Genomic DNA, 22,829 nt, shown 5'->3' on the forward strand with positions numbered 1-22,829 from the left:
CCTTGTACCAACAATGTCGCTGAGTATGAGGCAATACGCAAGGGAATGGAGTTGCTTTTGGAAGCCAGGGCAGAAGCGGTGGAACTTTTTGGAGACTCTAAGTTGGTGATTTCCCAGCTCACAGACGAATACAAGTGCGAGAGTGAGTCACTCTTCCCATTATGGATGGAATGCCGCGAACTGATGGCACAGTTTCGGTACATCAACTTCAATTGGGTCCCAAGATCTCAAAATACCGAGGCCAACGATCTCGCACAGATGGTGTCAGGCTACAAGGACATACCAGACGGGTCAGAAGTTCAGGTGCAGTTCCTGGAACAGGATGACTGGAGAGCCAATATCTTCAATTACTTGAAGGATCCGGCTCGGGGGGCACCTAAACGGATAAGGTACAAGGCCATGAAATATGTCCTTATAGGAGATGACATGTTCTACAGGACGTTAGAAGGGTTACTGCTCAAATGCCTGGGACCAACCGAGTCTAATCGGCTCTTACATGAGGTGCATGAAGGTGCCTGTGGAACTCACCAATCGGCTCATAAGATGAAGTGGCTGATTAGGCGATCAGGGTTTTACTGGCCCACCATGATTGAGGACTGCTTTAGGTACTATAAAGGGTGTCAAGCGTGTCAGATGTTTGGGAAAATTCAGATGGTGCCTGCATCAGCAATGAACCCCATCATCAAGCCTTGGCCATTTCGAGGTTGGGGCATGGATATGATCGGTAAAATCCATCCTGCATCGAGCAAAGGCCACGAGTGGATTTTGGCCATTACAGATTACTTCACTAAATGGGTGGAGGCCGTCCCGATGAAGAAGGTAAAATCGGAAGATGTTATTCATTTCGTGAAAGAACATGTCATTCATAGATTCGGGATTCCCCAGACTATCACGACCGATGGAGGATCGGTCTTTGTTTCTAAGGAATTCAGAAAATTTTGCGATGACATGGGGATTAAGCTGATCCGATCGTCTCCATACTATGCTCAAGCCAACGGGCAAGCTGAAGCGTCCAACCAGAGCCTTATCAAGTTGATTAAGAGGAAAGTTGACGAGAACCCTAGGCGTTGGCATGAGGTATTGTCAGAAGCTTTGTGGGCCTACCGCATGTCATGTCATGGAGCTATAAAAACTTCACCATACCAGCTGGTATATGGGCAGGAAGTCGTATTGCCTTGGGAAATTACGGCTGGATCGAGACGTGTTACGTTTCAGAATGATCTAACAGCTGAAGAATATGCAGCCCTGATGAGTGATACTATTGAGGATTCAACAGAACTCAGACTTTGGTCGTTGGAGAAGATTAAAGAAAACAAAGCCAAGGTAGCCCGTGCATACAATAAGAAGGTGAGACCAAAGGAGTTTCAGGTTGGTGATCTAGTATGGGAAGCTGTGTTGCCGTTAGGGACTAAGGATAAAGAATATGGTAAATGGTCTCCTAATTGGCACGGTCCGTACAAGGTCGACCAGGTTTTGAAGGGCAATGCATACATGCTCGAGCAGCTGGACGGTGTTAAATTCCCAGTAGCCGTCAATGGTCAACACCTCAAGAAATATTTCCCAAGCATGTGGGATGACGGACAGTGAAACATGGGGGCCGATGCATAAAATCAGCCAGTAAATTTTTTTTATATATACAAATCACAGCCGATGCACAGACATCGACTTTAGAAATATGGACACCAGTACAGCCGATGCACGGACATCGACTTCAGAATATAAAAAAAAGCCGATGCATAGCCATCGACTCTAGAGGAATAAGCTCAGTTGAGCAGTTAACAGATTATGTTCAGGCCAGAAACCGTGGCATTGGAATGATTCTCCCATTGGATTTGCTGAGGAGTTGAATCTATGCGTTTGAAATCTAATGTTGGCATGGACGCGGATTAAACTTGTTTGGACGGCAATTTGGGGAATCCGATTTTATTCTCTCAAACGAAGGTCGCAAGTTACTGTGCAAGGCAACTGATTTGGCCTTAGTCGCGATTCATGGAAAAGGCCGATGCGCTGCCATCGGCTCTTTGCGCGTTGACTTACTTTGGCAATCGGCAAATTTGATGAGAAAACAAAATCGATAGAGGAACATTTTCTTCATTAATAGAGGGGATTTCTTACAAAGAAAGAGCCGATTGCTCAAGGAAGGGAGAACAAAAGAGAGGTCTATTGACCAATCTGCTACTACTACTAGACCTATACTAATAGGTGCTGCTCTACGGGCCGTTGCTGCCCTCGTCGTCGTCGGAGCTGCCGTTGGCGCTGCTGTCGGCGGGCTCCTCGTCGCTGCTCCCGTAGCACTCATTGGGAGCCTCCTCCTCCTCCTCCTCGTCGTCGTCGTCGTCTGATCCGGCGCGGAAGCGCTTCACCGGCGGGTAGTCTTCGAGGGAGTCGTCGTCCTCCTCTTCTTCCTCCTCCTCGGAGGAAGTGTAGCCGTCCCAGGAGAACGAGTCATCCTCGCTCGTCGCCTCCAGTTCCCCATCAGCAAGGAACTGGAGGTCATCGTCTCCGCTGGTCAAGGACTTGTCGTCCTCAGACCAGACGGAGGAGTCGTGGTCCTCCTTGTCCCACTTCGGTGGGGCGAGGATATCGTGCGCCGCCAGCGAGTCCCACTCCGGCGTCGGCTCACGAGATGAAGAGGATAGGGAGGAAAGACCCGACGAGGCGGAGGAGGAGGAAGAGGAAGACATTGCTACAGGAGATCGATGGGGGTTTTTTGGGTGCCGATGGCTAGAATAGAGCAAGGGGATGAAGAGGCGAACTGTTCGGCGCGGTTAAATAAAAGGAGATATAGTGGAGATTTAATGCCACGGCAGTTTCCGAGGAAGTGGTGCCAAAAGAAAAAAAAACTGTCAGATCACGCGGAGAAGTTGAGAAGGCAAGGCATCATGATGAAGGATACTGCGACGGTTCTGCTCTGCCACGACATGACCCGACGAAGAAAAAACAGAGTGGTTTTAGAATTATCATTACCAAAACCAGGGGGGCATGTGTTATCACCAGATTTTAACCAAATCAGAGGTGGGTCGTGATTGAGATGGGCTTAACAAATATACGTAGAAAATATTCATGAATCGGCCTTGTATAGAGAATTTGGGCTAAATTGCCCGTGTATCTGTAAATATAGTAGGATACGTGTCGGTTAGGATTAAAAGGTAGAGTTTAGCTCGTACACGGTTGGGATTATTCCCTCGTTAGAAAGTCTACGGACTATAAATATGTATCTAGGGTTATTGAGAAAGAGGACGAACACGTTCACAACAAAACCAATCTAGGCGCATCGCCACCCCTTGTTTCGAGGGTTTCTTCCAGGTAAGCGCTATGCTGCCTTGCGATCTAGGCATAATCTTGTTTATCTGTCGTTCATGTGTTGCTCGTACTGAAGCCTTTTTGATGGCGAGCAACACCGTTATCATGGATATGTTAGGGTTAGCATCGGTACTTTCTCGATGTATTTGATTAGTCATGCTACTCCTGGATATCTAGCCACCCTTGTACCAATCTTAGGTGCAAGGGTGGCACCCTGCTTAGTCATTATTTAGTAGATTTGATCCGTTACGATTGCTCCTTGTTCTTCAAGGATTAGTTTAACATCTACATAGTTAGGCCTTATAAACGGGTTGAAGGATCCAGTAGCACGTAGGGTATAGTTTGCTAGTCCTAGAGAAGATGTTCCGGGAATCAACTCCACGTTGGTTTTTAGGCCTTGTCTAGGGCTGGGTTATTATCACCTTTCGTGTCTGCCAGGCTCAATCACGTGTAGGACGTTCCGATTATGTGGTGAAAACCCTAGATCGTCGTAGATCGTTTTAACTTAATATTGATCAAGCAGGACCACCATGTTATCGTAGATCTCATACGAATCATGGGTGGATCGGCTCCTTGAGCCGATTCACAGGACAACCTGAGAGCCGATCGAGGCTCGTATTTAATGTTTACGTGTATGCCATGCAGGAAACTAGTCGAAGCAATCCATCATCTTCCTGACCAGGTATAGGTCAGGTGGCACGCCCTTGCACCAGCATCGGACGTGCGTGCCGGAGCTTTGCGGGCCATCGATCTCGAGGGACCAGGGCCCTCCAACAGTCCTGGGAGCCTCCCGGCTCTTCGTGTTGCCCGTCGCTACTCGTCGGTGGGTTTTGGTGGTCAACAAATACGTGTGCGCCTTATTCTTTGGGATAGAGGTAGTAGTATTTTGCATATGATACCACGGTAAGAAATTATCACCAGAGAAGGCATATGCGCTCATCAAAAGCAATTGATGATGGAGAAACATGCATGTTTGCAAAAATCCAACAGTTCGTATGTAGCCCCAAGCAAAATTCCACCCGAAAAAACACAACACACGCCGCTTGACCGCTTCCATCTCAAAAAGAGAAACAAAAGAGAAGCGAAAACCAGCAATAATAAACCGCTATACGTAGGTGTTATAACTTTTAATAATACTATAGTTTTAATATTATATTATATAATTTATATTATATAGGTTATACTACCTCCATTTCAAGGATTAAGGCGCCCTCTTTTTACGAGCTTTTTGTTTGACCAAGAATTACTAAAAATAGATAAATATTGTTTGTATGAAATTATCATCATTAAAAAGTGATTTTCAATACGAATCCAACGATACTATATACATATAATATAATCAAGATTTTGTTGCTCAACTTTTATGGTCAAAATTTGTCTTGAAATACGTGTGCGCCTTATCCCTTGAAACGGAGGTACTATTAACAACTAAAAAATACGCGTAAAATTGGGAGTACACTCAACGTCCCTTTTTGCAAATTGTAGAAACCACCAACTCTTTGAAGACGCGGCAGGCACATTGAAAACCATTGATTAGTACAATATAAATCCCTGCTATTGCTCGCCTCTGGCATAGGGCCATTAATTTAATTTTTTAATTAATAATAATCCAATGAGGTAGAGCCACGCACGTTGCGAAATCCGGCAGTTTCTCCGTAGCCCCCAAGCAAAAGCACAAATCGAAACGCGCACGTCCCTCCAAAATTAGAAAACAAAAGAGAAGCCAAAACGAAACCCTACGACCGTCCGAACCACCCCACCGCGTGGACGCCCTAGAGCAGCATCCACCCGTCCATCCGCCACCGCCGACCGGCCCAGATCACCCCGCTCTCCACGCGCCCGCCGCCTCAGCCTGCCATATATTCTGACTCTTGACGCGCCGATCGAACCACGGACCCAGCCTCTCCTCCCTCCTTCCTCCCTCTCGGCCGCCGGGAGCCAAGAACCGCTTGCGTCCCCGCAGTCAGATCTCCCTCGCCGTTCGCCTCGCCGCGCGAGGAAGACTCAGCCGCTCGTGAATGGTGGGAGCCCGCACGATCTCCGCCTCCCTCTCCTCGCCGCCGCAGCCGGGGAGGGACTCCTCCGCCTCCTCCTTCCGCTGCTTCGGCGCCTGCATGCAGGGCTGGTACCACCGCTGCATCGGCCTCGACCCCTGAGCATCCTACGCCAACTCTCCGCCAATTCTTTTGATTTCCCTTCCGATCCTGAGCTCCTTTGTTCTCCGAGACAAGTGAGAAAAGGAAGAAATTTCGTCTGTTTTGATTTGATTGATTGATTGGTTGATCGTCATGGCTGTTGCGATGCCCTCGACGCTGCCGATGAAGCTGAGGAAGGTCGAGCCCCGCGGCAAGGCGGCGCCGGGGATCGGCGGCCGGGCGCGCGTGCTGGTCACCGTCACCGTCCTCGGGAGCGCGGGCCCGCTCCGGTTCCTCGTCGACGAGGGCGAGTCGGTCACGGGACTCATCCGCGCCGCGCTCCGCTGCTACGCTCGCGAGGGCCGCATGCCGCTGCTCGGCGCTGACGCTGCCAACTTCCTGCTCTACACCGCCAATGGCAGATCCGACGGTACGGCCCAATCCCAACCTGTTTTTTTTCTTCAATCATCATCAGAATACATTGTTTACTGCAACACCGTGACTAAACTTGTCTCCGTTCCTTGCAGCTCTGAAGTCCGATGAGCGAATCTCCTTCAATGGATGCAGGAGCTTCATGCTCTGGCAGAAGACCGTGCCCAACGTCGTCGTCGATGACAACGGGTCGGAATCGGCGCTGGCGAATTCGAGCCCCGGCAGGAAGGGGACCGGCGGCTGGAAATTCGGGCTCAACAAGATCCTCCTCAACTTCAGTTTCAAGGTCTGAGCCATCGATGAGCTTCCCGGAACAAATAAAACGCGTTGAGCTCGAGCTGTTATCGTCCTGGATTGTGTGTTCCATCATTGTCGAGCGAGCTTCTTCGTTGTAATCGGCTGGTTACGCTTTTCTGCATTCGAGTCAATTCTGTTGCTTCGTAGTTTTTGTTCGGTTCAGTTAAGGTTTTATTCATCTTCTTTATGGAATTTGAATTTGATTATCGTTGGAACTATACATCGCTCGTTCGTCAATTCTCTCATTCAGTCTTAACACTGATTTTTTTTAAGGAATCGTAGATAAATGAATTATTTTAAGGAATGAAATCAGAAAAATACAATCTGCAGTGAATGACGACAGTACGTTTAACTATGCACCTAATCGAATACAGCTACCTGCCTGCCTCGAGGACAGCAGGGACCGAATCAAAGACGATGTAGCGTGTACGGCATTGGTTGCCAAACTTAAAACGAGCGGCGCCCATGGTCCATGGTATCTAGTAGATCGATTGGCATGGCACATGCTACACGGCGAGCCCCCGGCGTCCCAGGTAGTTTTTTTTTTTTTTTTTTTTGAGACCCCTCGATCTGTGTTACAGCTGTAGCATCTGAACTTATGCACTAACTCAACACCACACACACGCACACCACTAGTGCACAAGTTAGACTCTAGAACTATACACACAACACACATAATTTGGGTGTCCCTAGGAGCTAGTAGTTGTGGCACATATGTGTGGAGGGGATTTTATTTGGGACCTAGAGCCCCGGTGAGACACCAGAAAATCGTCCCCAAAGGGAATCGATCTCGGGCGGGCAGGCTGGCCACTGCCAAGCCTAGCCACTGCGCTAGCCGCGCGTCCTCGCGTCCCAGGTAGTGGCTACGATAGCGATATGGGGAGCGAGGAACGAAAATGGGCTGACGTAGGAGCTGTCTGTCAGCCACACATTCTCAAAATATACATCTTCTCCAAAAGCCCCTGCTGCTCATTCTCCCGCACGTCGCTCCATCTCCCATCCAGTCTCCAACCCGAAAAACCCTCGCCGCCGAGTCATGCCACCGAAGAGAAAGGCTCCGACGAAAGCAGCGAAAGCACCACGCACCGTGAAGCCGGCAACCATGTCGCAGGAGGAGTGGGACAAGGAGATGGAACGCCGCTCCTTCATAACGGCCTACCGCAGAAGGCGCCGCTATCGACGCAGCGAAAGCGGCGGCCACTGCGGAAGCGTGCCTCAGCTTGGGCGGCGGCCTTAGCAACATCTCAAGCTCATCGTCGTCGCCGGGTTACTACGCGGGGTACAACGCGGACGGGCCGTCGATCTCGCAGATGGACGGCTGCGCCCGCTACTCCCCCGAGTACGGGGACAACAACATGACCGCGACCACAACGTGCCGTTCTCGTCGGATTCAGCGACGAGAGGCAGCGGCGCCTTTCGCTTCCCTGACCTGAACTCGTCGCCTGACCTGCGCCGTACCGAGGGCCACGTGACATACGGCACCGGCCTTCCGCGCCACCTCTTCCCCGACGATGGCAGGCACACCCACCAGGTGTTCGGCAGCGCGTCCGGCGTGTCCATGGGCGAGGATGAGGTGTGTTCCCTTACTTTTTACGTGTTACGTGCATAGTAGACACCGGTGGCGACTGAAAGTAGGTAACTTGATGCATAGATTGCCGCCGGGGAGGAGATCCTCAACGGCTTCATACGCGGCCATGCCTACGAACCCCCCGTCGACGAGTATGAAGAAGAGGCCGAGGAGGACAATGAAGGTGGGGGGAGGTCCAGGAGGAGCTGATCGAGGCCGACATCGGCGTGACCACGACAACGACGCGCAGGCGTTCCGGCGGCACTCGTGGTCCGAGGTGGAGGTCTTTGGAGGATGAATGTCTCATCGAGGCGTGGTAGCAAGTGAGCTTTTGCCCCATCACCGGCGCCAACCAAACCGGAGGCAAGTACTACAAGCGCATCCTCGATTCCTTCAACGAGAAGAAGAACTATGGTGACTATACCACCATCAACATGAACCGGAACGAGGGCGCCCTCTCCCACCGTTGGAACATGATCAAGGCGGCGTATAGCAAGTTCCATGGCTACTATGAGAAGATTAAGGCCTGGAAGGAGAGCGACAAGACGATGGTGGATTGGGTATGATCTACGGTCATCTTGTTCATAATGCATTATAGTGTATTGTTAGATGCTCCAACTTGTTCCATATCTTGTTTTGCATCATGTATTGTTAGATGCTCCAAACCCTCGACATGTACTAGCACCAACACGAGGACAAAGTCTTCCCCTTCATGCATTGCTACAACAAGCTACAAGGTTGCAAGAAATGGGATGACCTCCTCCACACTCTACTGAAGGACGGGGAAGATGGGCCGATCGATCCAGCCGGCGCCTCCACCGGGAGCCCAATTGGCAACAAGAAGGCCAAGGCCGAGAGGAATGTGGCGCCGGTATTGGCAGCCATGGACGCCTCCCTCGAGAAGATGATCACCTCATTCTCGGTGGAGAACAAGTAAGCAACGTATAGGGCCGTCGTCGTGTGGAAGGCAATCCTTGAAAAGCAAGACATGAAGATCAAGTTGGAGAGGGAGAAGGTGGAGGCGGCAAAGGTGGAAGCTCACGCTGCTGCCATGAAGGCCACCAATGAAGCGACGCAACTATCGTTGGCCAAGATGTCTCAATAATCCAAGATCTTGATGGCCGATATGGAGAAGATGTGTAATATCCCAGGTTTAGAGGCTACAAAATGAGAGGACACCAAAGTGTGCATTGCATTCATGCATAGAAAATCCGGGGAATTTTTGCGCTTTCAAATAAAACTTGTCACGGTAACTGAAGTTTCACTTGACTTGGTGGAATTGAAGTAGATCATCAAGTCAAGCGTTATAAACTTCACGGTGATCTTTGCTAAATCCTTGTTTTTGGTAGAGATGATTTGATCTATGGACTAGATCAAATGGGATTAGCTTTACTATCACCTTAAGTGAGGATTAAATACGAGATCCTATAAAGGATCATAACATGGTATTCCTTACAACAAAAAATTCTTTAAGAATAAAACCCCAACTTATTAACACTTAAAAGTTAGCAACTACCTTTGTGTGTAATTTAATTCACTTCTAAACTTATTACCAAATAAGGTAAACCATAGGGTCTAAAGTGCATAAAAGCCACACATTCTTATTTAAATCATAACTTATTAAATATGTGGAATATCATAAAAATAAATCCAGTTACATTACGAATTATAGTTCAAACTGTTTGAATAAAACTAACTATGAGTATTTTGAAACTCGTATGATCATGCCTTGGTGAAATCAAACACCAACTATCCAAAAATTGAGGAATAACCCTCAACCTTGACCTTTTGACCAATAATATAACATAGATCCAATCATATATGATATGGTGCATTATTCACAAGTATAAAAGCATTCACAAGACATCTAGTTACAAATGCCACTTGGCTATCCAAAAACAAATTGTATGAGAGGATAATGATCATGCCACATAGCATGAAAATATCTACATGACTTGCATCCCAAGCTATGCCACCTCATGCTCAAAGGAGTGCTATGGATGAGGGCATGAAAACCAAGCACCTTACTCATCAAACCAAAACAAGAGTTACCCACGTATGTGTCATGATACTAGAGCTTGCCCAAGCCTATAAAAGGAGCCACACCCTTCATCCATTTGATCATCTAGTACCATGTTACAATGAAACCAAAACCTTGAGACCACCCATACGTTAGCTAGGATCAATATGAAGAAGCTAGGAGGTGTAGGCATACCACAAGATGCAGGTTTATCAGAATTCCAGAAGAACAAGCTACATAAGACACCAAGGTAGAATTCATAGGCAAACCATATATTTAGAGGATCATATCATCATCTCTTAAGTAGGACCTTAGGTTATTCCAAGACATTGAGAAGTGAGAGAAGTGGTAATACTAATCATAGCATGTTCATGCAAGAATACTAGAGAAGTATTAATCCTAGTTGTTCAAGTCAATATTTGATCTTGGAGGTGAGATCCCTATTCCAATAGAAATACCTTATGAAACCAATTCCATAATCATCACAACTTGGTATTAATCATAAACCCTAAGAATCTAGGAAGAGTGTAATGAGAGGAATAATAGAGAGAGATTAGTGAGAAATAAGTTGATCATGTCTAATGCATGACCATGCTTTGTAGATATAGAAGATAAGTTCAACTTATGTGATAAGCATATATCATCCATCACATGAAATGATAGGTATAACATTAGTAATAAACCGTAGACCATTCTCAATATTTTAATGATACCAACCAATGAGTGACCACAAGACTTTGGCTATCCAAGTACTTGAGACAGCTCTAGTACTGACTTGATCCAAGAATCCTATCAAGGTGGTGTGACGCCCCGGAACCGGTACCATGAGGATTCCAGCGATCCCGCCGAAATCCGCACGATATCGATTCAGAGACGCCCTCCGACACGACATGCGCGACGAAGCACACACGTGTTGCCAGAGGAATTAACACGAGTGGTAACATTACAACAGGATTACAATAGAGCCCACAAGAAAGATATATTACAACAACGACTCCAACGAGTCAAGATACAAATATACAATACAAAGATCGAAATCATACAGAAGATCGAATACACCCGAGTACGGACAAGATACAAATTGTACTAAGAGTCCTGAAGATAACCAGTGGCGTCCATAACCCTGCCCAGACCAAGCCGGAAGGGTAACCTTTCTAACGTCATCATCTTGTACGTGTCGAAGTTGGGCCATCGGTTGCCGACAAAAGGGAGGAAACAAAAGAGAAAGAGAAAAGGCGAGGGTAAGTACCAAGGAACAAACTCCGGTACGTACTTAGCGAGACTAGAAATGACCATGCCCGCCAGGCGAATATATCACCGGGGGCTATATGGTAGGTGTTGTGGATATACTTCATAGGTATACCATCGACATGGTCCGATTCCGGCAAGCCCGGGTGGCCCACAGATGGTGGTGATGACATATGGCCCACCGGGCGGCCTAGTTGTTGTTGATCAAGATGGAAGATGTCCAACCCAGGAACAAGGAGCAGGATCCCAACCGACCTATGAAGGTAGCCGGAACCGAACCGACCTACTGAGGTACCCGGATCCGAACCGGCCTACCGAGGTAGCCGGATCCGAACCGACCTACTGAGGTAGCCGGATCCTTGGAGGTCTATGCCAGGAGTCAGATCCGTGAAGGCCCATGAAGGAAGCCGGATCCATGACGACAAATTAGGAATATGTGGATCCTTGACGTACACGGCAATGTAATATTCCGTAGTTAGGCAACTTGTATTCTGCGTAGGACTCTCCATAGAAACCCTAGATCAGTGCGCCTTTATAAGCCGGATCCTGGGAGCCCTAGAGCCAGATCTCGAGCTAGAGACGAGACAACCACAACTCATTGTAACAACGCGAAAACGCCCAGATAATTCCAGATAAGCAGCAGTAGGCTCTATCCTCGAGCAGGTGTTCCGAAGTTGGGTAAATCGCGTACCACCGTCCCGAGTGCTCTCCGCCCTATGGCCCCTACTTCTTTTCCCCCTCGTGAGGATCCTCCTCCGAGGTACCGTCGAGTAGGCAACGACAGTTGGCGCCCACCGCGGGGCCAGCGGCGTCTGGAGGCCGAAACGGGAAGGTTCCGCCATGGGAAGCTTCAATGATTCCATCGCTGTGGGGCGTGTCTTGTATGCCGGTAACTTTCCGAGCGTCCCTCCGGACGAGTTCTGGATTCCGGCTAGGACAAACCCCGTCAAGTTCTTCATCATCCCAATCTGCGGGATACACATCTTCATCGGCGAGACCATCGATTTCGACGAAAACGCACTGGTAAGTACTGCAGCTACGACCGCCACTGAGCTAGACGAAGCTGCAAAGATTCGATCTGAGTTGATGGAACTTCCTAAGGAAGACTCCGCCTTAGATCTGAAAATTTCAAATTCTGGTTTTGGTAGTCGGATCCGTGCCTATATTTTGGTAGCCGGATCCATACCTATTTTTTGTTGCCGGATCCGCGCCTACGTTTTTGGTAGTCGGATCCGCACCTATATTTTTGGTTGCCGGATCCGCGCCTACGTTTTTTGTAGTCGGATCCGCACCTATATTTTTGTAGCCGGATCCATACCAAAATTTCGGTAGGTGGATCCGCACTTAAATTTTTGGAAGTCGGATCCACACCTAAATTTTGGTAGGTGGATCCGCACCTAATTGTTGGTAGTCTGATCCGCACCTATGTTTTGGTGATCGGATCCGGATCTAGAGGACCACTGCGATAATCAATCTCGCACCGGTTCAACGGAACGTCGAAGAAAAACCGTCACCAACATGCAAATCGTGGATCCATTGTCAGCTGTGCTATTCTGCTATACTAGATTGTATCACGGTCATGCTGGCGGAATCAACATCTTCAAACGACATGATTTCAAAGCGTACCGACCGGGTCCATGAGATCGGCAAGGACAAGACTAGTGTCCATCCGGATCGATTAACGGAAGCATGTGCCGTAGGCGGCTTGAAGCATCCGTGGAGCATATCACTTTTACTCCTCCGTGGCTCCGTGTGAAGCAATCAAAGACTATTTTCTTGTTTCTTTATTTGTTGCATGCATAACATAATAGGACCAGCAGTTCCGCCGTTCCGGGATCGATGCGTGAGCTGAGGATATTGGCGGAGACTTAGCAGGCGATTAAGCAGCCTCTCATGCGGCCACTTTCGTCTTCGTTGTGGATTGCTCCGACTCCATTACGCTTGGCTTTGCGCTGGCGCGGATGGTTGTAGTAACTCCAGCAATTGTTGGCTTTGCCACCGCTGATTGTTTCGACTCCGCCAAGATGGATTCATGTCATCATGTACTACTTCGCCTTCACCTATGGTGGATTTCTCTCCGCCACGACCGACATTGACTCGACTCAAAACAACTAAGTCCATATTTATATTTAATATTTTAAAATTTTATGATCATGAGATTAAGATTGGTTCACTCATATCCTGAGTCTTTTACCGCTTTCGTTGTTGGTCATATATTTTCCACGATTTGCCTCGCGCTCGTGAAAAACTTTGTACTTTTTTTTGCCGCCTAACGCTCCAGTACACTACAAAATTTCCGTCTTCGGGCGTTAGCTTAAATTTTCTGGCCTACACGTTTTTTTTTGTTTATATGTGCATTCCTTAGTAGTGACATTTCGGTACTTAAAGCCGGCCTCTGTTTCTGAGGTTCTTGATTTTTTTCGCTATTAAGCGCTATCGCCTCAGTAGATGTTCTGTGTTTAAAGTTTGTCGTCTCGCGAAAAGTCAAGCATATAAACCAGCAGAACGGATAAACCAGCACTTGCTTAAAATATACAAATTTATATATGAACTGTTCAAGATAGTCGAGATTTTTCCGCCTTAACAGTTTTATGTTGTTCAACTGCTGCATAGTTTCAGCTTTAAAACATTTGTTCAAAGGATGTTTTTGTTCCGCCATACATTTTTTCGTTGAACATGATCAAGGAAACATTTTAATAGAAATGTGTTTTTATGTTTATGTATTAGGTACGTGACGCTTGGATGTTTAATAGTCCTCGATTTCACCTGTTTTCAAGTAGGCCTAGCACTCGCACGAAGCCCAAGGGAAGCTAGTCGGATCCATATGAGAGAAGGTTAGCCGGATCCGTAGCATGCACAGCTGGAAAAGCAACTTGAGTCTTGATTTCGCTATGCTTAGCCGGAACCAATCTCGGGGGCTGCGGTTTGATCTTACGTGAAAAGTGTGCTTCCATTTGAGTATCTGTGCTGGAAATTTCCGCCTAAATGCTTGGAATTTACGCTATTTCTAAGTCACATATAAAGATAAAGCTACTCTAAGGGCTTCAAGCCGGATTTTCAAGTAAATTCACCTTGTCGCTCGGGGGCTACATCGATGAAGTTCTCTTTGGAGCAACAAGGCAAAAAAATTCCACCTTGACGCTTGGGGGCTAAGTTTCTGAGCATCGAGTCTCCTTGGAGCAAGCAGACTCAACGCTCGGGGGCTACATATGGTTATGTCAAGAAAATTTAGAAGATGACGAAAATCCGGCTAACTAGACGGATCTGCACCTAATTTTTGGTAGCTGGATCCACACCTATATTTTTGGTAGCTGGATCCTCACCTAGATTTTTGGTAGCCGGATCCGCACCTAATTTTTGGTAGCTGGATTCGCACCTATATTTTTGGTAGCTGGATCCTCACCTAGATTTTTGGTAGCCGGATCCGCACCTTGATTTTGGTAGCCGGATCCTCACCTATATTTTGGTTGCCGGATCCGCACCTCAAATTTTGGTAGCCGGATCCACACCTCAATTTTTGGTAGCCGGATCCGCACCTATATTTTGGTAGCCGGATACGCACCTACATTTTGGTAGTCGGATCCACAACTATATTTTGGTAGTCAGATCCAGACCTATATTTTGGCTACTCAGATCTGGACCTACATTTGGCTAGTCGGATCCATACCGAAGATTACGTTGGATGGTATTGATACGTCTCAAACGTATCTATAATTTCTTATGTATCATGCTAGTTTTATTACAATACTCACATGTTTTATACACACATTACATCATTTATATGCATTTTCTGGCACTAACCTATTGACAAGATGCCGAAGCGCCAGTTCTTGTTTTGTGCTGTTTTTGGTTTCAGAAATCCTACAAAGGAAATATTCTCGGAATTGGATGAAACGAATGCCCAGGGTCTTATTTTTCCACGGAGCTTCCAGAAGACCGAAGAGGATACGAAGTGGGGCCACGAGGCGCCCTAACCATAGGGCGGCACGGCCAAGGAGGGGCCCGCGCCGGCCTATGGTGTGGGGCCCATGTGCTGCCTCCGACTCTGCCCTTCCGCCTACTTAAACTCTCCGTCGCGAAAACCCTATTACCGAGAGCCACGATACGGAAAAAGTTCCAGAGACGCCGCCGCCGCCAATCCCATCTCGGGGGATTCAGGAGATCGCCTCCGGCACCCTGCCGGAGAGGGGAATCATCTCCCGAAGGACTCTACATCACCATGATCGCCTCCGGACTGATGTGTGAGTAGTTCATCCTTGGACTATGGGTCCATAGCAGTAGCTAGATGGTTGTCTTCTCCTCATTGTGCTATCATGTTAGATCTTGTGAGCTGCCTATCATGATCAAGATCGTCTATTTATAATACTACATGTTGTGTTTGTTGGGATCCGATGAATATGGAATACTATGTGATGACCCACAAGTATAGGGGATCGCAACAGTCTTCGAGGGAAGTAAAACCCAATTTATTGATTCGACACAAGGGGAGCCAAAGAATATTTGTAAGCCTTAACATCGGAGTTGTCAATTCAGCTGCACCTGGAAACAGACTTGCTCGCAAGAGTTTATCAGTAGCAACAGTTTTATAGCAGTAGCAGTAGTGAAATATCAGCAGCAGTGTAACAAAGACAGCAGTAGTGATTATAGTAAACAACAGGATTAAAATACTATAGGCACAGGGATGAATAAACGGGCGCTGCATGGATGAGAGAACTCATGTAACAATCAAGGTAGGGAATTTGCAGATAGTAATAAAACAGTATCCAAGTACTAAACAACCATAGGCATGTGTTCCATATATAGTTGTACGTGCTTGCAATGAGAAACTTGCACAACATCTTTTGTCCTACCAGCCGGTTGCAGCCGGGCCTCTAGGGAATCTACTAGTAATTAAGGTACTCCATTTAATAGAGCACCGAAGCAAAGCATTAACACTCCGTGAACACATGTGATCCTCATATCACCACCTTCCCCTCCGGTTGTTCCAATTTCTGTCACTTTGGGGCCTCGGGTTCCGGACAGCAATATGTGTATACAACTTGCAGGTAAGATCATAAAGCAATGAATATCATCATGAATTGATATCATGTTCAGATCTGAGATCATGGCACTCGGGCCCTAGTGACAAGCATTAAGCATAACAAGTTGCAACAATATTATAAAAGTACCAACTACGGATACTAGGCACTATGCCCTAACAATCTTATGCTATTACATGACCAATCTCATCCAATCCCTACCATCCCCTTCAGCCTACAACGGGGGAATTACTCACACATGGATGGGGGAAGCATGGCTGCTCGATGGAGAGGCGTCGGTGGTGATGATGGCGATGATCTCCTCCAATTCCCCATCCCGGCGGAGTGCCAGAACGGAGTTTCTGGTCCCGAGACGGAGTTTCGCGATGGCGGCGGTGTTCTGGATGTCTTCTGGCGATTTTGTCTAACCCCCGTGCTTTTTAGGTCGAAACCCTTAAGTAGTCCAGAGGGGAGCACCTGGGGCTGCCCGAGGCATCGCCACCATAGGGCGGCGCGACCCAGGGGCCCACCACGCCGCCTTGTGGGGCGGGCGCCTCGTGGCCCCCTCCTTCTGATCTTCTGGCTCCGTCCATCTTTTGTGAAAATAGGCCCATTGGAATTAATCCCGGGGATTTTCCTGAAAGTTGAGTTTCTGCACAAAAACGAGACACCAGGGCAATTCTGCTGAAAACAGCGTTAGTTTGTGTTAGTTGTATCCAAAATACACAAATTAGAGGCAAAACAATAGCAAAAGTGTTCGGGAAAGTAGATACGTTTTGGACGTATCAACTCCCCCCAAGCTTAGCTTATTGCTTGTCCTCAAGCAATTCAGTTAACAACTGAGTGCGATAAAAGAACTTTCACGAACACATTTGCTCACATGATGTAAATATTCTCATGATATGGACAAGTACTTAGGCAATTCATAATAAGATACATGCAAATAAAGTCATCTAATAGCTATGGCAATCATGGAAAAGGTACCAACAAATTAATAATAAGCATCATGAATCATGTCTATCAGCAAGATTGCAATGTCCATAAAAGGATATGATAAAGTGGTATCTCGCTTTCCCATATTTGTACAGCAAAACATAAATGCTCGGGCACCTTTGAAGTTCATGGAAAGACTGGAAGTAGATATTATCAAAGATAAAAGCATCAAAGTTATGCACAGTTAATCACATTTAGGGACAAGCATATTATAATAAGAATGACAGTTGTGCTCTCAAGAAAGTGCTCAAAGAAAGGATGGTGACTCAATGTAAAAGTAAAAGATTGACCCTTCGCAGAGGGAAGCAGGGATTAACATGCGCTAGAGCTTTTCATTTTTTAAACAGGAGTAAAATTAATTTGAGAGGTGTTTGTTGTTGTCAACGAATGGTAGTGGGCACTCTAACTACCTCGTCAACCAGACTTTCAAGAGCGGCTCCCATGAAGGACGTTATCTCTACCAGCAAGGTAAATCATCCCTCTTCTCTTTTGTTTACACACGTATTTTTGTTTCATTATGGATGACACTCCCCCCAACCTTTGATTACACAAGCCATGACTAACCGAATCCTCGGGTGCCTTCCAACATTCACATGCCATGGAGGAGTGTCTATTTTCAAATTAAGTTGCTTACTGATAAATCAGGGCAAAACATGTGAAGAGAATTATTGATGAAAGTTAATTAATTGGGGCTGGGAACCCCGTTGCCAGCTCTTTTTGCAAAATTATTGGATAAGCGGATGTGCCATTAGTCCATTGATGAAATTCTGTCAGGAGTAAATGACAAGGTTGAAAGATAAAACACCACATACTTCCTCATGAGCTATAAAACATCGACACAAATTGAGAAGTATTTTGAAGGTTTAAAGGTAGCACATGAGAATTTACTTGGAATGGTTTGAAATGCCATGCATAGGTATTTATGGTGGACACTCTGGAATAACTTGATTTTCAGGGGTTTGGAAGCACGAGCAGCGTTCCTGCTCAGTACAAGTGAAGGCTAGCAATAGACTGGGAAGCGACAATCAAGAGAGCAATAACTGTCATAATCATGCTTGCGACAAAATAAATTAACAGAGGCATAAAAGTGATACAAGAACTCTGAGGCAAAGTAAATCATCGAGGCTTAATTGACTTTTGTTCAGTCATATGCATGCGTGAGCATGTGCCAAGTCGATTCAAGTGAATTATTCAGAGGAGGATACCACAATGTCATACCTGTTTATGAATAAAACAATGCAAGCAAATATCTATGACATGCTACTCATATTAATAAATTGGAGCCAAACATGAGAGATCATGAACTACTAGACTTTCTTAAATGACATATACCTCACATGAACCAACGAAGCATGCTCACATAGATGAGTATATGTACAAAAATGAAAACAAATAGAGTTCATACCAGCCTCTCACCACAGTCGAGTTGTCGTAGATCGTCATTATTGCCTTTCACTTGTGTAGCTTGAATAATATGGAATGAAAACCAAGCTCCAGTCACCGGAGACCGCTGAACTCCATAATGAACTTTAGAAAACCAAAGAAGAACAACAAATATTTTTGGTGTTTTTGGATTGGAAACAAGAACAAAAGGAATAAAGCAAACAAAGCAAAATCTTTTTGGATTTTCTCATAGCAAACCAACGGTAGCAAATAAAGCAAAACAGGATCAAGAAACCAATAAACAAATGATAAAGAGAAACAACAGAAATATTTTTGGTCTTTTTGTGTTTTAGGAAAGAAACAAAGCAACAACAAGAAAATGAAAACTAAAAGAGTCACATAAACACAAAGTAGCAGAAATTCGTCAAACTTGACAGCAGTACAGTAATCGATTTTTACAAAAATCGACCGCTGCTCAGCTAGAAAAGTGCTAAACTAATGAAAGTTAGATAATAACCTGGGGAACATGCACAAAAATTGGCTTCGCAAAATAACGTTCTGGCTGTTTTTGGGAATGTTTTTGGTATCAGTCCAGAATCTGTTTTCAAACAGCACTTCCCCAAATATCATCTCCCTCTTATTAGAAACCACCTTAAGAAGGTAAACAAGTATGTACAAGTATCCGGCAATTGTAATATGCAATGAATGAGTGATGACGGTATACCTCCCCCCAATCTTAGGCTTTTGGCCTAAGTGGAGATCAACCCCAGCGAGGGTCAGGGTTCCACGCCGGTGGATCATACATGGTGTGGTCATAATAAGGTCCCGGTGCAGAAGAAAAGGGTGAAGACTCCACATGCCCAAAATGTTGATGTGAAGAACTCGCTGCAGCGGATGACAAGTCGAGGGGTTCCTCGGCCTCCTCCGTGTCGTCCCCTGCATGATGGCCATCTCCCTCTGTGTATGCATCTAGTTCATCTTCTGTGACCGACCAATTTCTCCTGGAATCAAGGTTAAACAAAACAGGTGCAGGAAATCCTACTAGCCCTTCAGTTTTTTTAGTTGTTCTCCAATTTTTCTTGTAAAAGGTTATCTTATAGGACAGGTTACTCAAATTAGACCAATCAGAAACAAAGTCATGTTTTATCATGGAAACAATATCAAGTTTCTCTATGGAGAGCTGAACATCAAGAGGATGAGGTTCCACACCATGCATAGCTAGCAAACGAGAGGCGATGAGACCTCCACAAATTCCTCCTTTATCACGGTTAGTAGCAAGTCTAAAGGCTATCAAAGCACCCAAATTATAAGTCCTATCACATTGCAATGCAGCAGCTAGGAAAGCCAAATCCTGGATAGATAACTTACTTGCATTCTTTCTAGCAAGAACGCACTAGGTGATGAAGTAAGCAAAGTAACGAATAGCTGGGAGTTGAATACTACGAATTTTACCACTCTCATCTGAGAAGCTTCTCCCTTGACAGATCATCTTGTATAGACTCAAGAGCTCCTGCGGCAGTCCCCTAACCTTCTCGCATGATCCCCATTGTGGCACTCTAATTGCTGCACAAAAATCATCAAAGGGCAAGTTGACAGTTTTATTATAAATTTTGTATCGAACCATGGGGTTAGGTTGGGACCAGTTGAATTCAAAATCCTGCACCGCTGACATGGTTAGTTTTGCATATTGGTAAGGTTCACCAACAACAAAACTTTCCAACCCTGCATTGGAAATCAGATTTTGAACATCTTGTAAGATTCCTGCGCTCCTCATAAAATCGGTGCATGGGTAATAGGAGGGGTATACTCCCTCTTCGCGGTGAACTCTCATAACTTGTTGCACCTCCAATTCTTGTTGGTTGAGTTGGTGCCTATTCCACTCCATTTTCTGAAATTTTTGAACAATCATTATAAAAGTTGATTTGGAGACATATAAATGAGGGAAACTACTATAGGAACTTGGTAGAGTACTAAACATGCATCAAAACTAATTTTTACAACTTAGAACAAGCATGCAATCTCACTTAACATGTTCCCTACAGCAGCAAAATACTCAAGATATACTCAACCAAACAAAATTCTATTTGGATAATTGGAGGAGTCACATACCGGAGAGCAAATGTGCCAAATTTCAGACATAAATCTGGGCTGAGCAAAGAGATCGAGAAATCTTGAGCTCTTGAGCAAAAACGCGAGTGAGAGAAATTTGGTATGAGTTTTTTCGGGAGAGAGAGTAGAATGGGAGGAAGAGATGACTTAGTGGGGCAAGGAGGGGCCCACACCACAGGGTGGCGCGCCCCCCTCCTTGGCCGCGCCGGCTCATGGGGGCAGCCCTGGGGTGCCCCACTTGTCAGCCCCAGGTGCTGCCAGGTTTCCCTTCGAAAAATAAGACCAACGGTATAATTTTTGTAAATTTTTGAAAACTTTGAAAAATGCACATTTCTGGGTGTTAAAATTATTATTACAGGGCAGAAAAAGATTTTCAAACCTCTAAACAATTAAAGAACCTTGCAAAACAAGTAGTGCTATAGCAAGTAGAACAAGTGGAGGAAGAAAGAAATGTTGTTTAGCTCCTCTATGCATATAAAATGTACTTGTTAACAAGGTTGATCAAGTCTTGCCACCAAATAAATTTTACATGACATAAGAAGAAATAAACCTCAAATCAATCATGTTACCTTGTATTGTATTGATATGGATCCAATCATAATATTTTGATATCCTTCTTTAGGCTCATATATAGGACAATCAATAACTCCCACTTTGATAGTTCTCACATTAGAAATTGTATTAACTCCACATACTTTATCAATCCTCTTGGGAAAATAAACAGTATGCTCCTTGTCATCAACATTGAAAGTAACTTTTCCTTTATTGCAATCAATAACAGCCCCTGCAGTGTTAAGAAAAGGTCTCCCAAGAATAATAGACATATTATCATCTTCAGGCATTTGCAACACAACAAAATAAGTTAATATTAAGCAATTATTAGTAACTTGAACAGGAACATCCTCACATATACCAACAGGAATAGCAGTAGATTTATCAGCCATTTGCAAAGATATATCAGTTGGTATCAACTTATCTAAATAAAGTCTCTTGTAAAGAGAAAAAGGCATAACACTAACACCTGCTCCCAAATCACATAGAGTAGTTCTAACATAATTATTCTTGATGGAACAAGGAATAGTCGGTATACCTGGGTCGCCCAGCTTCTTTGGAACTTTGCCATTGAAAGAGTAATTAGCAAGCATAGTGGAAATCTCCTCATTAGGAATTTTCCTTTTGTTAGAGACAATATCTTTCATATACTTTGAATAAGGAGGCAATTTTATAGCATCAGTCAAAGGGATTTGCAAAAACAAAGGTTTCATCCAATCACAAAATTTATTATAGTGTTCTTCTTCCTTTGATTTTAGTTTCTTAGCAGGAAAAGGCATTTGCTTTTGAACCCAAGGTTCTCTTTCATTACCATGTTTCTTAGCAATAAAATCTTCTTTAGTATACTTTTTATTTTTAGCATGCTTTTCAGGTTCATCTTCAACTTCTTCTTTATCAGAAGCATCATTCTTATCATTATCTTTATCATGTTCATTACAACTTTCAGTTTCAGCATCAGAAATAGAAATACTATTAGGATCATTAACAGGCTCAGAGGATTCTACAACGGTTTTATGTTTCTTCTTCTTTTTCTTAGAAGGAGCACTTGTTTCAGTTCGTTGAGAATCTTGTTCAACTCTTTTGGGATGCCCCTCAGGATATAGAGCATCCTGAGTAGAAACACCGCCTCTAGTTGTTACTTCATAAGCATGTTTTTCTTTAGAACTATTTTTTAACAAGTCATTTTGCCCTTTAGTGAGTGCTTGTGACGGTAAAGCACTCGTCCGTTGGGAACCCCAAGAGGAAGGTGTGATGCGTACAGCGGCAAGTTTTCCCTCAGTAAGAAACCAAGGTTTATCGAACCAGTAGGAGCCAAGAAGCACGTTGAAGGTTGATGGCGGCGGAGTGTAGTGCGGCGCAACACCAGGGATTCCGGCGCCAACGTGGAACCTACACAACACAACCAAATTACTTTGCCCCAACGTGACAGTGAGGTTGTCAATCTCACCGGCTTGCTATAACAAAGGATTAGATGTATAGTGTGGATGATGATGTTTGCAGAAAACAGTAGAACAAGTATTGCAGTAGATTGTATTCGATGTAAAGAATGGACCGGGGTCCACAGTTCACTAGTGGTGTCTCTCCAATAAGATATAGCATGTTGGGTGAACAAATTATAGTTGGGCAATTGACAAATAAAGATGGCATGACAATGCACATACATGTTATGATGAGTAGTGTGAAATTCAATTGGGCATTACGACAAAGTACATAGACCGCCATCCAGCATGCATCTATGCCTAAAAAGTCCACCTTCAGGTTATCATCCGAAC

General features: G+C 45.3%; 1 protein-coding gene across 1 annotated transcript; it reads left to right on the forward strand.

Moving 5' to 3' along the window:
• The first annotated feature begins 5,197 nt into the window (after positions 1–5,197).
• On the forward strand, positions 5,198–6,354 carry LOC127307446 (uncharacterized protein At4g22758). Its single transcript, XM_051338175.2, has 2 exons — positions 5,198–5,868; positions 5,966–6,354. The coding sequence occupies exons 1-2, from the start codon at positions 5,592–5,594 to the stop codon at positions 6,160–6,162; spliced, it is 474 nt and encodes a 157-aa protein (XP_051194135.1). The 5' UTR covers positions 5,198–5,591; the 3' UTR covers positions 6,163–6,354.
• The last annotated feature ends 16,475 nt before the right edge of the window (positions 6,355–22,829 follow it).

Source organism: Lolium perenne, chromosome 6 (assembly GCF_019359855.2).
Source record: "Lolium perenne isolate Kyuss_39 chromosome 6, Kyuss_2.0, whole genome shotgun sequence".
Classification (NCBI taxonomy): domain Eukaryota; kingdom Viridiplantae; phylum Streptophyta; class Magnoliopsida; order Poales; family Poaceae; genus Lolium; species Lolium perenne.